The 15,479-nt window shown below is 46.5% G+C and overlaps 1 protein-coding gene across 2 annotated transcripts; it reads right to left on the bottom strand.

The window, feature by feature from the left end:
• Positions 1 to 828: 828 nt before the first annotated feature.
• On the bottom strand, positions 829 to 15,246 carry LOC122393505 (40S ribosomal protein S14a). Of its 2 annotated transcripts, none has more exons than XM_043389576.1 (4): positions 15,060 to 15,246; positions 14,386 to 14,632; positions 13,281 to 13,433; positions 829 to 1,075 (listed from the first exon to the last, which is right to left on the bottom strand). In XM_043389576.1, the coding sequence occupies exons 2-4, from the start codon at positions 14,620 to 14,622 to the stop codon at positions 1,010 to 1,012; spliced, it is 456 nt and encodes a 151-aa protein (XP_043245511.1). In that variant the 5' UTR covers positions 14,623 to 14,632; positions 15,060 to 15,246; the 3' UTR covers positions 829 to 1,009. The 2 variants fall into 2 exon arrangements, with proteins under 2 accessions (XP_043245511.1, XP_043245510.1); XM_043389575.1 differs by having other exon boundaries at positions 15,027 to 15,085.
• Positions 15,247 to 15,479: the final 233 nt, after the last annotated feature.

Consider the following 15,479-nt stretch of genomic DNA (forward strand, 5'->3'; position numbering starts at 1 on the left):
TATCTTTCGGCCATCGCCCGTCCAGCCGACACCCTGAGGGGCTGCCATAGCTTCAAACAACGTCTCCACACTAGCCGAACTGTCGGCGCCTTCTTCCGACCTTCCATTGACCCCGACCCCGAACGTCCATTTCGCCCGGCAAAACTCCTTTGGGAGTACCCTGAATGGTTCCAAAGCGTTGGTCGTTTGGTCGGCCGACGGACAATGTCAACATTCAACAAGTCAGTATTCACTCGTCCCGCAGGGTCAATGGTTTAGAGAGTGCCGCTAAAACGTTCGAACGCTAGCAATTCGACAAGTGGTCTCCATGTGTACTTAATTTGTCGTATAAGGAGGTTCTCGAGAAAGCCATAATGACTTGTGGTTGACACAGGGCAGGGCGACAAGCCAGTTGTTCTGTAGTGCTTTCAATGCCGTCACTCTTTCGCACACGACACAACACCTGAGGTGAAAGCTGCCATGCAATGTGCCTGGCGAAATATTGACATAGTGTCCCGCTGGTCGTCGCTAGCATGTTGTGTTGTGTCGTGAAAATTATCGAATATATTCGAGTAAGTCTCGCGATATTCAGCTAAGCAAACCATTATTTCATTGTAATGAGTTCTTTACCCTCTCCTGCTCCTGCTCGTAAGATCTTCAGCGCATATTTGGTCTTCTTTCTACGTCTGCCTTCTTGCATTCCTCATCTGCTCCTCACCTCCTCCGTTCGTAACGTAACAACCATCTCCCGTCTTATGTGTCGTCCCATTTCCACTCCCTCTCCCTGTCTCAGTCTATCTCATCCCCTATCCCTTATCTACCTCTCTCTCCTCCGAAACACACAGTATGTTTCCACCGCCTGACGTTCTGTGTATTGACCACATCTCCTTGCCGATGTTTCCATTTCTACATCACCACAGAGTACGTCAGACGGCAGCAGCAGCAGCAGCAGGTGGTCAGCAGCAGCATCCACAGGAGCGGGGCGATGCTGTAAGTCTCCGTCTCCCGCAGTGGAGGGGGTGGTGGTGTTCTACAGACGCCGACCGCGTCGGCCTCCCTTCCTCCGGGTGCTGTCGGTCGGGATCGGCGTGACGTCCTGTCGACAGCAGAACAGGAGGGTTAGAGGGTGATGATGATGATGATGATGATGATGATGATGATGATGATGATGAATTGGGATTTTTGGGCGCCCGGACTACAGTGGTCATCGGCGCCCAGGGTTAGAGAAGGGTTTGGACTGGCGTCAGAACGGCTTGTAGAGAGTGCAGGAAGTCTGTAAATGGGGTGGATTGGCGTAAGAACGGGTTGTAGAGAGTACAGGGAGACATCGAAGGGAAAAACAGTGTCCCAATATTCAAATTCAAAAAGCATCTAAAGCTTTCTAGATTACAATGATCATAGCTAGGAGAAGGTGATTTTTAGAAGTTTTATCAGGTGTCGCAGTATTTGATTTTAACAGTGTTGTGTGTTATATATTAACACATGGTTTCCCGTGTGTAAATGGTTTTAACGCACGACGTGGATGGATTGGAGCACGAGTGTGTTAATGCACGAGTGAAACGAGTGCATTAACGCACGAGTGCTCCATTCCATCCACGAGTGCGTTTAAAACCATTTATGCACGGAAACCATGTGTTAAACTAATTAATACATGCTTAACGGTGCGAATTTAAATTAAAATTAATCTTAGTCCATGTCATTAAAAGGGCCTTTTATGGGAATTCTTAGAAGAAAGTCAATGACCCTTCCGAAAAACTTCAGTCGAGAAATTCATCACTGCACGAGCGTGCACCAATTTAAATTGGTGCACGGCTACCTTCGAATTAACGCACGGTTAATCTCCAGTGAACGCACCGTAAAGTATGTATTAATATTCGTTATGAAGTGTTTACTGACAACGACCAGGGAATAGCCCATTTTATGCGGATCTGGTTTGCTACTGTGACAATAAACAATAAACAATATTTGTATTTGATTTGGATGGGAAACGACATCCATATGAAAATAGTTTTGCACTCTCGCCAGCAAAATTTAAAAACAAGTTTTCATTCCTGACGTTACTGAGAAAATTAATTTGTGAATACGAGTACAGCCATTTTACATCATTTTAGAGCACTCGTATAGACAACTATGTTTTGGATCCCTTTCCACTCCTTTTAAGCCTTATCTGACCTGCCATTTTCCACTTTCATCCCCTTTTTGCTGGCAATTTTCCCCCGTTGACACCCAAGCGGGAAAACAATTTTGAGACATTGCACAGTGGGGATTTTTCCGATCTAGCGCCTATTAATTCAAAAAAATCTTTTTTGGGTTTTTGTTTATTTCATGTGTCAGTGGGGCTAAGAAATGTTGTTTGTTTGTTAATTGGGGCTTTAGGGCGCGCCGACTACTTAGGTCATTTTGCGCCCATAACGTCCTAAGAAATGTCTGAATTTGTCATATATGGCATTGTTTTATCTGTATGTCCACAGCAAGACTAGGAAAAATGCGCCCAAAGTTCACACTCATGCGTGATTACTCAATGGGCTCAGTAAGGACCGAAAGTATGGCTCAATTTCATTGTCCTGTCCTGTTGGTTTTATTCTTGCGAGTTCTTAAAGTTGCATATCTTCTGAAAGGCACCTATATTAGGAATGGAATGGCAAACAGAAAGTATGCCACAACCTTACTAAGGTCACAAAAATGTCATTTACAAAAAAACCCTTACAGACACCATATTGAAGGAATGGTATTCTAGATAAAAGTAGGAAATCAACAATGTTTTCCACACTTTTCCACTCCGAAACATATCCTATCGAATTCGCCACTTTCTCCTGCACAAGACAACGCCTAGTTTGGCTGCCGGAACTTGCCTGAACACGGAATATTCGCATTAGAGTATCTGAATACCCCACTCTAGGAGCGCTAGGGTAAGCAGCACGATATAGGTATGTTCCAGACATGGGCGAATAATTTTACTTCCTGACTTATATGATGCATATTTTCTGAGACACATTCATGAGGAATAGGATGACAGGCGTAAATTATATATACCGCAGTCCGCAACCTTATTAACCCTAGCACTAGTGGGGAGGGGGAGGGGGAAGGGGTCGGATAAAACCCCATGGTTTTATCAAATCACTCGCGCAAAAAGCAGCCGATCGCGACGAAACTTTCGTTGCCCTCGAGATCATCAATTTTACATCTAACCTAAAAATTTCATGACTCTGACCCAACTGACGTTTGACCTGTGGCATATTTCTCGAGACCATGTTTGGCCGGAATCGCGATTCGGCGTATGCCAGCTCACATTATCCGCGGTTTCCAGTCTTTTTGTGGTTTTAAACGTTCAAATATGTGAAATGATGCTGGTGCCATGCATTATGGTGGGTGTCAAGGTCACGTGAAGGTCAGGTCAAGGTCATTGACCTTTGATGACCTTGGTTCACTTTTTCGAGTTTTACTTGCTTCTAGGGTAGTTTTTGGTGTTGATTTCGAATTTAGCAACCATTTGAATATTTACGAAGTAGTTCTGGTGCCTTCGTACCATGTTACGAAGCTGTCAGTAGTAGGTGACACCTATTATGGATGGCCGGCAGGACGTCTACTGGCTGACCTGACCTGACCCGACCTGAATTAAATGCATGAAGACATCGTCTGTGATCAAAACTAACATGAAATTCGTGATCAGCACCCCAAAATACCCCGTAACATCCTAACTTTATGAAGTTCCAATAGGTCTCGATTTTCCATCTTAAGTTGGGTCATTGACTTGACTTGGAAAGTCAACTAATGACTTTGGACTTTGAAATTGGATATATTCGGCCTCATCTCGTCATAGACAGCACGCTTGATTTTTCCGCGAAGCTCTAGCTTGATCAGGGGCCAAACGGCTGAGCCGGGGGTCCAATTGACCCCCCTATACTATGTTGATTATGCACATTTACAGGTAACACTCTCACCAGAACACACCAGCCAACATCTGTGCACAATCTGGCTACAATACTACCTATGGTTTGCCCTCTACGAATAAATACGTGCTAGATCGGAAAAATCCCCACTGTGCATTGGGGAAAGAGTGTTGGGATTCTCATTTTTCAGTCTTGGTCCCGGTTATATAACTCCGGTCGGAGAGCCCGCCAATATTTGAGACCCGATTTTGTAGCAATAACTGACCACAGCAGCCAACGGGGACTATCAATGCCAGAGCCCCTCATTTCTGACACTGGGAGGTGGGAGTGTAAGATGATGTAGGGGTGAACACTGAACAAAGAGAAGGGAGAGATTGAGGGAGGGTTGGAAAAGAGATGCAAAATGATGACTGAAGAGCGTACGCTTATGGTGAGAGACGGGATCGTACGGACACCATGGGTGATTACGCCGGTTTCAAGATGCCCTCGCTGACCGGTGGGTGGGGGTGGGATACAAGAAGAGCTCAGAACAAAAAGACGAATGCACATTTTTTCTTAATCAGTATTTAAATACATGATTAAACCTTGATACATGATTAAACCTTAAACCTTGATACTTGATGCATGATACATGATTAAACCTTGAAACCCAGACACAGCGAGCAGTTAGTACAAGGGTGAGTGGTGTCTATCTTTTCAGGAAGGAATGGCATCCCTGGCGAAGATAGCATACAAATCATAAACCAATAGAGTAAAACAAGCAGACAAACTTGTACCTTTTTAGCCATGCAGCAAAGAATTGCCAACAGTTTATAACACTAGGTAATGGGTGACTCGTTTTATGGAACATTTTGATGATACTATCACTCATATTCAGTCAGTGCTTTGGTTTTGCACCAAATATTTCGTCCCATTGAGCCTCGAAGTCGCTTGGGGCTAGCTTTCTCGCATTCTCGATTAGCTGGCCAAATACGCCGGATTTGGGATGGCTGGATAAGACAGATGGATTAAAAAAACTGCAACAGCTCGAACAAGCATTAGTCCAAGTTGGGAAAATGTTTACAAAAGCGGAGTGGCGTCGACGGACGTTTGGGTTACAAAGCGGTATAAAGCCACCAATACGAACTTCGATTGATGTGAATTATACGATCTGTCAGACAACGAGACAAATACCGAAACTGGGATCCAATGATCGCGAATGATTGAATTGAGCACGTTTTGAGAGTTGTGACTTGGGTTTTGGTAGTCTTTACCCATTCCAGTTTTCAACCAAACTTCTAATGGAATGTTCACTCACAGATGCATGGGAGAATATTGCTTCCGCCAATGTACAGGCTTAAACACAACAATAATAGGGAAACCAAAAGACGCTACTCACTAAAAATAAAAAATATTAAGCTCTAAAATCAACTTTATATCGACACGTTCACAGCACGAAAGACGCATTCAGCTATCATGTAGACTTACTGAATTATTTGGAATTGTATTAGGTATACTCCGCGATAAAAAACTAATAGATGTAACATACCTGATAGGCAAAATAGGTTTACTCACTACGAAATTGATAAAACCAGAAAGAAAAAAAATATCGGAAATTCGGAACATCACGGATCGGGGTGAAAAAAGTAAGACACGGAACACCCAAATACTTTCCGATCAGATGTCTGAGCAGACCGATAGACGCCGGGGAAGCCGAGGACCAGATCTGAACATTTTACAACACATTAACGTCCTCCCACTTAATTAGAGCCTGGAGCAGTCAGTAACTCCACCTAATACATCCAACTCTAACAATGGAATCGCTTTTCGTCCATTATTATCTCCTCCTGTCTCCCCGTTAACCCGCGAGTTGCTGGGGAGGGGGGGGGGGGCGTTAAACGCCCCCACTTCTTTCGCCGGGCCATAGCATAAAAACGGCGCGCCGAAGGCGCGCCAAATTTTGGGTACCTGTAGAAAATTGATTGAAGTTTATTGTGAAAACGTTTCAAAAAAATCGGCGGAAATTTTTTTTTTGAGATATCGAGGTTTTAGTGACGTCATGATTTCTGAGTTTTCGACCAAAAACGGCATATGTTCAAAAAATCATATAAAATCACAGAATAGACATACAGACATGCGGTAAACGCCATGAAACTGCCAATACCATGAAAAATCAAATGGATATCTTCGATTATTAATTATTGTTCCGCATTTTCCAAAATCTTGAACTGAATCTTGGCAATTTCTCGTGACTACTTCAAGACCATGATACATGCATTTCTTAAATTGATTTTTTAGCCGAACACGTACGCATATGATAAAATGAATGTCACCATCGTGTTCTACGCCCCCAAAACCCATAAATAATGTGTCACAGGCTGCGAATATCAGTTTTGATTTTCGCGGATTTGTGCCTACCCGGTTGACCTGACCTTGACCCTGACCTATGCTTGAGTGACCCCTACATGGAGCTGACACTCTTGTAGGCCTTATACGATGGATTGTGCACCGTTTTGACAGAGTTTATGACGAGAGGCGCCCATTGCGAAGTCCTGAAGTCCATGCTACTGAAAGCCCGATTTCAGGTGTTTGACCTGACCTTGACCCGACCTGTGACCTGAAAATTCAACTTAAAAGTACTCATCTGAAGCGTCTCGTCGCGTTCTTTCGTTTCCCGCCTCGTGCGTTTCGCTGCGTCTATTGGTTCTCGAGTTATCGGCTGGGGGCGTTTAACGCCCCCCCCCCCAGCAAACGGTGGGTGGCGAAATACCCCAGCAACTGCCGGGTTAACGCCCCCCCCCCCCCCTCCAGCAAACGGTGGGTGGCGAAATACCCCAGCAACTGCCGGGTTAAGTTCCCGCCCCATTCGATCCTTTCGACCTATCCGTACCTTCAAGACATTTCAGTTTTATACTGCAGGGTAGACAGCGCAGTCTGGGACAATGCGCATTCATCGGCGCTCATTCAGCTCCTTATCACGACTCACGTACAGCCCTCTGCAAACTGCGTGGTAGGTATTCTTTTTTCGACAAAACCGAGAATAACGCGAATACTATGCTATCGGTCACTCGGAAATCGTAACAGCAAGACGCGCGAGACTCCGCACCTTAGATTGGGCTTATTTTGGTATACATTTTCCAGCTAGTTTGGCAAGAACACACGAAATTTTATATCTGCCCCCAAAACAAACTTTTGCATTTTGTTGCTACAATATTTGTATAATTCGTTCAGTGATAGAACCAATCGAAGGAGCTGAGCATGGCGCATCTTTATGCAATGAGATCCGACCGACCGATAACTCAGTCCTTGAGTTATTCTCGGTTTTGTCGAAACAAGAATACCTACCACGCAGTCTGTAGAGGGCTGTACACCTTTTCTGAGAGCAACCACCCACCCTTTGAACCTGCACAAGACCCTTCCAGCCGTGCAATCTTTCTCTCATCTTTCATATGTCTCGTTATACCTTATTCCACCACCATACGCTCCCACCACATGACGTTCCTAATCTTCCCCATACATGTATGTATGTATGTATTCATCGTAAGGTCATCCAGTATCATGCCGGTTTTTCATGCCTAGAGTCATATAAAAGGTGATAAGCGAAATATTACATAGAGGGATGATAAGTAACACGCGCATTACAAACTACAAAGACAGACATCCGCATGCGTTGCGCCACCTGTGTCAGCACTGGACATTGTTACGGCATTGCGTCGGCTAGATAGGCGCGGAGACGCCTTTTGAATGCACATTCAAATCGCGACTTATTTCGTTCAGTAAGATGTTTCTTTGTACATTTTTAACTGACTCGACCTCCTCCATACTTTCCATCAACCTCCCTTTCTGCATCGACATACTACTTCCCAGTGGCGCAGCCAGGGGGGGGGGTCAGAGGGTCAGCTGACCCCCCCGAAATTTCTGTCGGGGGCCCGCTCGAGAGAGAGAGAGAGAGAGAGAGAGAGAGAGAGAGAGAGAGAGAGAGAGAGAGAGAGAGAGAGAGAGAGAGAGAGAGAGAGAGAGAGAGAGATAGAGAGAGAGAGAGAGAGAGAGGAGAGTCAGGTCCTAATCTAATTGGACGAGCCCGCTTCGAGAAATGCCTACTGGGACACCACGGGTGAGGGGTTGGCCTGGGGCCCGGGCCCCCGGGAGAACGGGCCCGGGCCCCCTGGGTGGATGGGACCCGGGCCCCCGTGGATGGGTCCGGGCCCCCCGGTGGATAAGGCCCGGGCCCCGATGGATGGGGTCCGGAGCCCCCGGTGGATGGGTCCGGGTCCCCGGGAGAACGGGCCCCGAGCCCCGGGTGGACGGGGCCCGAACCCCCGGGAGAACGGGTCCGGGCCCCGGATAAATGGGGCCCGGGCCCCCGGTGGATGGGCCCGGGTCCCCGGGAGAACGGGCCCGGGCCCCCGGGAGAACGGGCCCGGGCCCCCAGGAGAACGGGCCCGGGCCCCCTGGGTGGATGGGGCCCGGGCCCCCTGGGTGGATGGGGCCCGGGCCCCGGGTGGATGGGCGCGGGCCCCGGGAGAACGGGCCCGGGCCCCCTGGGTGGATGGGGCCCGGGCCCCGGGTGGATGGGGCCCGGGCCCCGGGAGAACGGGCCCGGGCCCCCAGGAGAACGGGCCCGGGCCCCCAGGAGAACGGGCCCGGGCCCCCTGTGTGGATGGGGTCCGGGCCCTGGGAGAACGGGCCCCGAGCCCTGGGTGGACGGGGCCCGGATCCCCGGGTGGATGGGGCCCGGGCCCTTGGGAGAACGGGCCCTGGCCCCCCGGGTGGATGGAGCCCGGGCCCCCGGGTGGATGGGACTCGGGCCCCCTGGTTGACGGGCCCGGAGCCCCGGGTGGATGGGGGCCGGAGCCCAGGTGGACGTGGCCCGGGCCCCCGTGTGGATAGGGCCCGGGCCCCCGTGTGGATAGGGCCCGGGCCCCCGTGTGGATAGGGCCCGGGCCCTCGGGTGAATGGGGCCCCCGGCCCTAGGGCGACCCGCTTGCTCCGCAACGCGAATAAGGGGTATTTTCCATCGGTGGGCGTTTGGTTGGTCTTGTGTCCGTGGGTTATGTATCCATTTCGGTCGATTGCCTTTTGACGGCTAAGTATTTTGGTTTTGGGAAAAAATATCCATCGCATCGAGGTGCTCGTGTCTGGTAACCATACGTTCTACTATAGAACATGTCAAGTATATTTTATAACATAGGTTGACGTAGGCTTCCTATTGAAAAATGGAGGCCATCGATGAATTACTATGTAAAGGTTTGAAACGTTTATATTTTTAAGAATATTGTAGCTCTTCATGCAAAAGCGATGAATGGATCTTGGACAACATTGAATGCTCTTTTCAACTATGCCATTTTCAATTGTCAAACGTACCAGTTTATGCAGCAAAACCCGTGTAATTAAGTAGGTAAGTCATGAACAAATGTCATTTTCTTCAGCGATTTGTTCCACCTTGTTTTTGATCAATTAGCTTTTCACAATTTTTCCATGAGAGGCGGTACGTTTTTCTTGACAACAGGCGTTGTTTGAACCCGCGCTCCGTCTGACAGTCACCCGAAAATAGCATTAAGTCCAAAATCAGTCCAAAAGTCAATTTTTCAAGCATAAGTGCCCTTACGGGTGCACGTGGCACGTGCCATCCCTGCACCGCACACCATTCGATAGCCCTTCGATTATCATATACGATACTGTGCTCCCCGTGCCGATCGGACCCACGGTTACCGAGATACTGCACGGGGACCGGACCCGTGTCGGGCAAATTTAGCTATTTTCGCCCGATTTTGCGAGCCGATTTATACATGTAAAGTCTATGACGCAAATGTACACTTTTTGAGCACGCGCCATGTCCTCACCACCGGCCCGATTGAGCTGAGACCCCTCACAGGCACGTTGCCCATCCTTGTTCCATCGGTTGCGCAAAGTTCAGCGCACTGGGTGCAACGGTCCCTCTAGCCTATACCTACCCCGCGCTAAGTAACACCATGCCGGGACCACGGTAACATACATAATCTACGTCACCACATCATCACACCACAACAAACCCGGCCCAAGGCAATACATGTCTCGTGAGCGCGTTAACCCTCGCCGGCACAGGCCATTTTGCGTCCTTCGACGGCACAATTACGACCCCCTCGCGTTTGGCCCATGATCGAGCTAGAACTTTGAGGAAAAAACGAGCGTGCTGCCCGTGACAAGAGGAAGCCGATGATTCCCAATTTAAAGGTCCTAGGTCATTGGTTGACCTTCCAGGTCAGGTCAATGACCCCCAAAAGTCGGGAAAATCTTGACCTGTTAGAACGTCGTAAAATGTGGCTGCTATAGGGCTTTTCGGGGTGCTGATCACGAACATTATGTAAGTTTTGATCACAGATGATGTCTTTATGCATTTAGGCCAGGTCGGGTCAGGTCAGGTCAGGTCAGGTCAACCAGTAGGGATCGTGACGGGTATTCGTAGTTCATACGTGTCAACCGCCTCTGACAGCTTCGTAACATGATACGAAGGCACCAAAACTACTTAAATGTTCAAATGGTTGCTAAATTCGAATTCAGCTAAACAAAAACTAGCCTAGAAACATGCATAGCTTGAAAAAGTGTACTGGTCATAGGTCAATGACATGACCTGACCTTCAGGTGACATTGATATCCCCCCTATGCATGGGAGCAACATCAAATCACATGTTTGAACTAGAGTTGCAAAATTTCCCCCAAAGGCTGCTACCGGCACCGCCCCGCCCCACAAAAATTTTCTGGGATACCGGCATGCTACCACGACCCAAGCAAAAACACCACCAAATTACCGGCATACTAAAAAAAAACCCTGCAATGTTGATTCTAGCTTACCCCTACAAGAGATGCCACACTTTGGCAATTTCAGTACCCATCCCAGTTCCCACCCAGCAGCCACCCAATGTCCAACCTAACTACGAACAGGATGAATTTGGCTCAGTTGGCCCCACAAATACCCACAATTTTGAAACTCAGTTCCAGTCTATAACTGTTAAAATATCACGTGTAATCAAAGAGGTATTGCCTATAAAAAAGCAGTAAGAAAAAAGCATAAAAAAGCAATGACAAAAATACCTTAAATTACTGAATTGTTTCTGAAGACTGGACAGTTCAAGTTAGCAGTAATCACATTAACATTTCAGAGGTGTTCTACTATTCCACATTCTCCTAAAATGTTGCAGGAACCTACCAACCAAAATCAAATTTTGACATCTAGATGGCCACAACATAAAAAGTACCTACAGATTCGGCCATGTGCCTGAGGAAGCGAGATCATTGATCAACACCTTTTTTCCTTTTCGCCATGGCTTGCTGGCTCATGAATAAGATACGAATCAGTTGAAAAATGTGAAAAACTCACTTGTCCTGAGAACAGTCACCAAATAATATGCATAAAAACGATATAATACCCGCTTTCTCGAAGAATCTTCCTCTCCAAACACAAGGTTATAAACTATCAAAGATTTCGAAACAGATGCGCCATAATAACAGACTTTTAACCAGCTGATTAAATTGCTGCAAAAAAAAGTTTCTTAACTGTAGCAAACTGCCTCATAAATGATTTGTTGATGTAAATGATCCAAAACGATATTGAATTCTGATGTAATCAACATTGTGAGTTTAGTTCACTACAAGAAAATGCATTCCCTTTCAGGAATTAAACCAAAAAGGCATACGAATAAATATTACGTCATCATCTTACATCCTTCCATCAGGGGAGAGAAGATCTAAAAAGTCAATCCTTGGTTCCCCTGTTATTCTGCGCCACTTTGTTTATTTTGTATGATTATTGTGTTTTCTTGTAAAGATGATACAAAATGCCAGTTTATTTGATTTTCATTTCATTTTTGGGACCAAAGTCAGGCTCAGGGCTACCTAATACCTGCCTTTTCAGCAGGATTTTCAGTGTCAAATACTTTGTAGAGTATCTCAGACCAGACCACATCTCAGGACTCAAGGCCAGTTTCCAAACAATGTGTTTTGTGGTGTTTTGATTCTGCCTTTTCCTCTAGGGAACGTTGTCATGAACATTTATTTATTTTGTTGTATTTTACCTATTACATACCATTAGATTTACTGATTGATCGAGCTTTTGCAGCATGAATAAGTATTCTTCCATTTATTGACCACAGTAGATTCTTGACAATCCTAATTATAACGAAACCTGTGAATCGCTGAGCTCCATGTGTTATCCCTACCCTTAGCAATGTAACTTCTACCACAAAATGTATTTTGCAGTGGCTAATATTGCTGTTATTATAATTTGATAACCTCTTAGTGCCCAAAGTTTAAACCATATGCTGATATTTTCTATTTTTGTGCAAAATCAAAAATACCGGCATGCTACCGGCAAGACATGCCAGATACCACGAAAAAACCTGCGGTAGTGAAAATTTACCGGCATGCCGGTAGTGCGGTAGGGAAACTTTGCAACTCTAGTTTGAACGCTTGAAACCACGAAAGAACTGCAAACGCGCCGCTAATGCGAGCCGGCATGCGCCGAACCGCGATTCTGGCCAAACATGGTCTCGGAAAGTAGGCCAACTTTGGCCTACTTTCCGACCTTTAGGTCGGAATTTGACCTTGAATTGACCCTTGAATTGACAAATGACCTTTAGGTCATTTGGGTCAGGGTCATAAAATTTCTAGGGTAGGTGTAAAATTGATCAACGCGAGGATACTGAAAGTTACGTCGCGATCAGCCGCTTTTTACGCAAGTTATTTGCGAAAAAAAAAACTTTAGGAGGGTTACATCAGCCCCTTCCCCCCTGTGCCGCGAGAGTTAAAACTTCTTGTGAGCGAATTCACGCAATGAAGAAGAATAAAGGCACAATCTACTACAGCAGCCAAGGATGACTTGGAACAGGCACATGGGACTAGTTAAATAGGTATTGCCCGACAGAAGCAGGCAACAGTTCCGATTGCAAGGGGCACATTTCGGCCTCGAAAGATACGAATTCTTACGTCATAGTAACATATTTCTGTCGTGGTCAATTTGCGTAAAAATGGAACACCGGGTGATTACCGAGCTATTGTTCTAGCCAAATGTTCTGATTCAAACTCGCTCAGGGTTATCGTGCAGGTAAAGGGGGCCCGCTCAGCAGAATGTGCATGAAATATGGAGAGATTCTGAAAAATGGGTGGGGGGCCCGCACACTAGGGGGCCCGCTTTGGAGGCGATGACCCCCCCGAAATGAAATCCTGGCTGCGCCACTGCTACTTCCCATATCCATCGAACCTTCCACTCATTTTCAATGACAAACTCGTGTTCAGAGAACATTTCAATTTCAATGACCTTCATGCAGCTCTCAACCACCAGCAAATTCACTTCAATTTCGGTCAGCCTTTAATTTTAAATGCCCTGCCTACCTAAGTTGGGCAATACCGTCAAGCTCCCTCCATTTCCCTCATTCCAAAATTCCCCACAGCACGTACCTCGATGCGTCCGACCTTCATTCCGGATCGGGCCAGCGCGCGCAGCGCCGACTGGGCGCCGGGGCCGGGCGTCTTGGTGCGGGTGCCGCCCACGGCGCGGAGCTTGATGTGAAGCGCGGTGATGCCCAGGGTTTTGCACTTCTCGGCGACATCCTGAGGGTGGGAGGGGGTGATTAGTTGTGGTGCATGAGAAAGCAGAAGGGGTGTGGGGTTCTCCGATTCTCATGATAGGAATGGGCATTGTTGTGTCGTAAGATTCGTCCGCTGTTGTGGGATGAACTCAGTAGTGATCAGAGCATACAAAGCCAATGAGTTCATGAAACTCATAGACTGGGCGGAGTTTCACGGAATGTTACTACCATGCTGCCAGCGCATTTAGCGAGCTGACGTCACATATTGTGGTCATGTTGAAGACACAAGTTTGTTGATGTCTCCATGGAAACCAGATTTGATGTGTGCTGGGCTGGGAGCGTGCTTGTAGCGGGCTTGAAACACCACCCTGAATTGGTCATTGGCATATGAAGCAGACTGAAATAATCGACTGTGGTGTAAAAAGGCAAAGGCAAGCCGCAAGGTGGCATGAGGGGGAGGTACAAAACATAAAATTAATACAGTTATGCCATATTTTCTTGCATAAGTGTTCTGAGCATGTCCATAATGGTGTGAATATTTCGTCTACGTAACAATGTGATTTGGCAATTGGCCATCTACATTCAAATATAAAAAATATCAGATATGCTTCAGCTAAAACTTTAAATTAAATGGGTCAGGGCAAGCTAATGCCCCACACCTGATCAGACAATTAACCATTCATTAAAAAAACAGCCCAACTTGAGAGTTGAGTCTTTACTCTTGAGACAACAAATTTACATAATAAAATTCCACCATGGCAGATGTGTTCACACCTGATGCTCCTCAGCAATTCAGAAAACACATTATATGATAACCTTAACAGCAAGATTAACCCACCATACATCAACCTGCTAGCAAGTAGCAGAGCCAGCAATTCATCACCAGAAAAATTCAAATGGCCCATGTATTTTCCCTCATATTCCTACCACCCTTTAGAACCTCCCTTCCCCTTCCACCCCATTCAAGCACTCACCTGGGCGGCCAACATAGCGGCGTAGGGTGAGCTCTCGTCACGGTCGGCCTTCACCTTCATTCCACCAGTGACACGGACGATCGTCTCCCGTCCGGACAGATCAGTCACGTGCACAAAGGTGTCGTTGAACGAGGCGTAGATGTGTGCCACGCCGAACACATTCTCGCCCTCGCGCACCTGCGGGCCGAGCGACACCTGCTCCTGAACCTCCTTAACCTTGCCCTTCTTCGGTGCCATGGTAATGTGTCTGCAAAAACCAGAGCAGGTTAGTTTTGTTAAAAAAGATGTTTATACTTCTGCATCCAACACCATTTAATTACTTATAGACCTACCCTATGTCCCACCAATTTGTTTTGATTGCTAGAGAAAAAACTATGCCCAACTTTGCATGCCTTACAAGACTGTAAACGGTAGCAGGAATCGACAGGTGGGAAGGGAAGTCAATTTTCGATTTCACCTAACATATAACATACAAACTACAGCGGCTAGCAAAAATATTATAAAATGCGGCAAAAACTTAAGCAATTTTACGCAGATAACACGTTTCCAATAGGTGGTAAAGGCACAAAATTGGCATTAAAATAAATGTTATCACTGTAGCACTTATATCTGTCTAGAAATACGCGAACAGTATCACATACAAATCATAAAACCCATAAATCCCGTTCACGCACTTCGCCTACAAGTTTTAGACGGAAAAGGACCGCTGATGCGCGTTGCCAAATATCCAAACAAAAGAACTTTTTAACATTCTTTCTTTTCATGCATTTTATTTCTGAGCAAACAAGCAATTTTATCGAAAAAGCTCCTCAAATATTCCTTTAAATAATCAGTGCCTTTTCCCTTTGATCACTATCAGGAAAAGTACAAATTATCAGAGCAGCAGGTTTTTAAAAATTTTGGACCCAAGCTCAAATTTATAACGTATCTTCTGGTTGCTGCTCATATTCGAATATCCAAGCAAAAGGGAAGCCCGAAAGACGAAAATTGGAACACCTAGAAGGACATGTGATCTCCGGTTTTATGAAAACAGGTGAGGCCTCATCGCATGTCCCAGCCGAGCCCCTGCCATATCTTGGGTTGCGGCGTCATCT

The sequence above is a fragment of the Amphibalanus amphitrite genome, unplaced genomic scaffold (assembly GCF_019059575.1).
Source record: "Amphibalanus amphitrite isolate SeventyFive unplaced genomic scaffold, NRLGWU_Aamphi_draft 000538F_arrow, whole genome shotgun sequence".
In the NCBI taxonomy this organism is placed as follows: domain Eukaryota; kingdom Metazoa; phylum Arthropoda; class Thecostraca; order Balanomorpha; family Balanidae; genus Amphibalanus; species Amphibalanus amphitrite.

Bases quoted from the DNA above. Each gene is read 5' to 3' on its own strand.
- LOC122393505 (XM_043389576.1), bottom strand. From the start codon at position 14,622: ATGGCACCGAAGAAGGGCAAGGTTAAGGAGGTTCAGGAGCAGGTGTCG. The intron at 13,434-14,385 runs GTGAGTGCTTGA...TCCCACCCTCAG, and splicing joins CCGCTATGTTGGCCGCCCAG to GATGTCGCCGAGAAGTGCAA. The intron at 1,076-13,280 runs GTACGTGCTGTG...TGCTGTCGACAG, and splicing joins TGAAGGTCGGACGCATCGAG to GACGTCACGCCGATCCCGAC.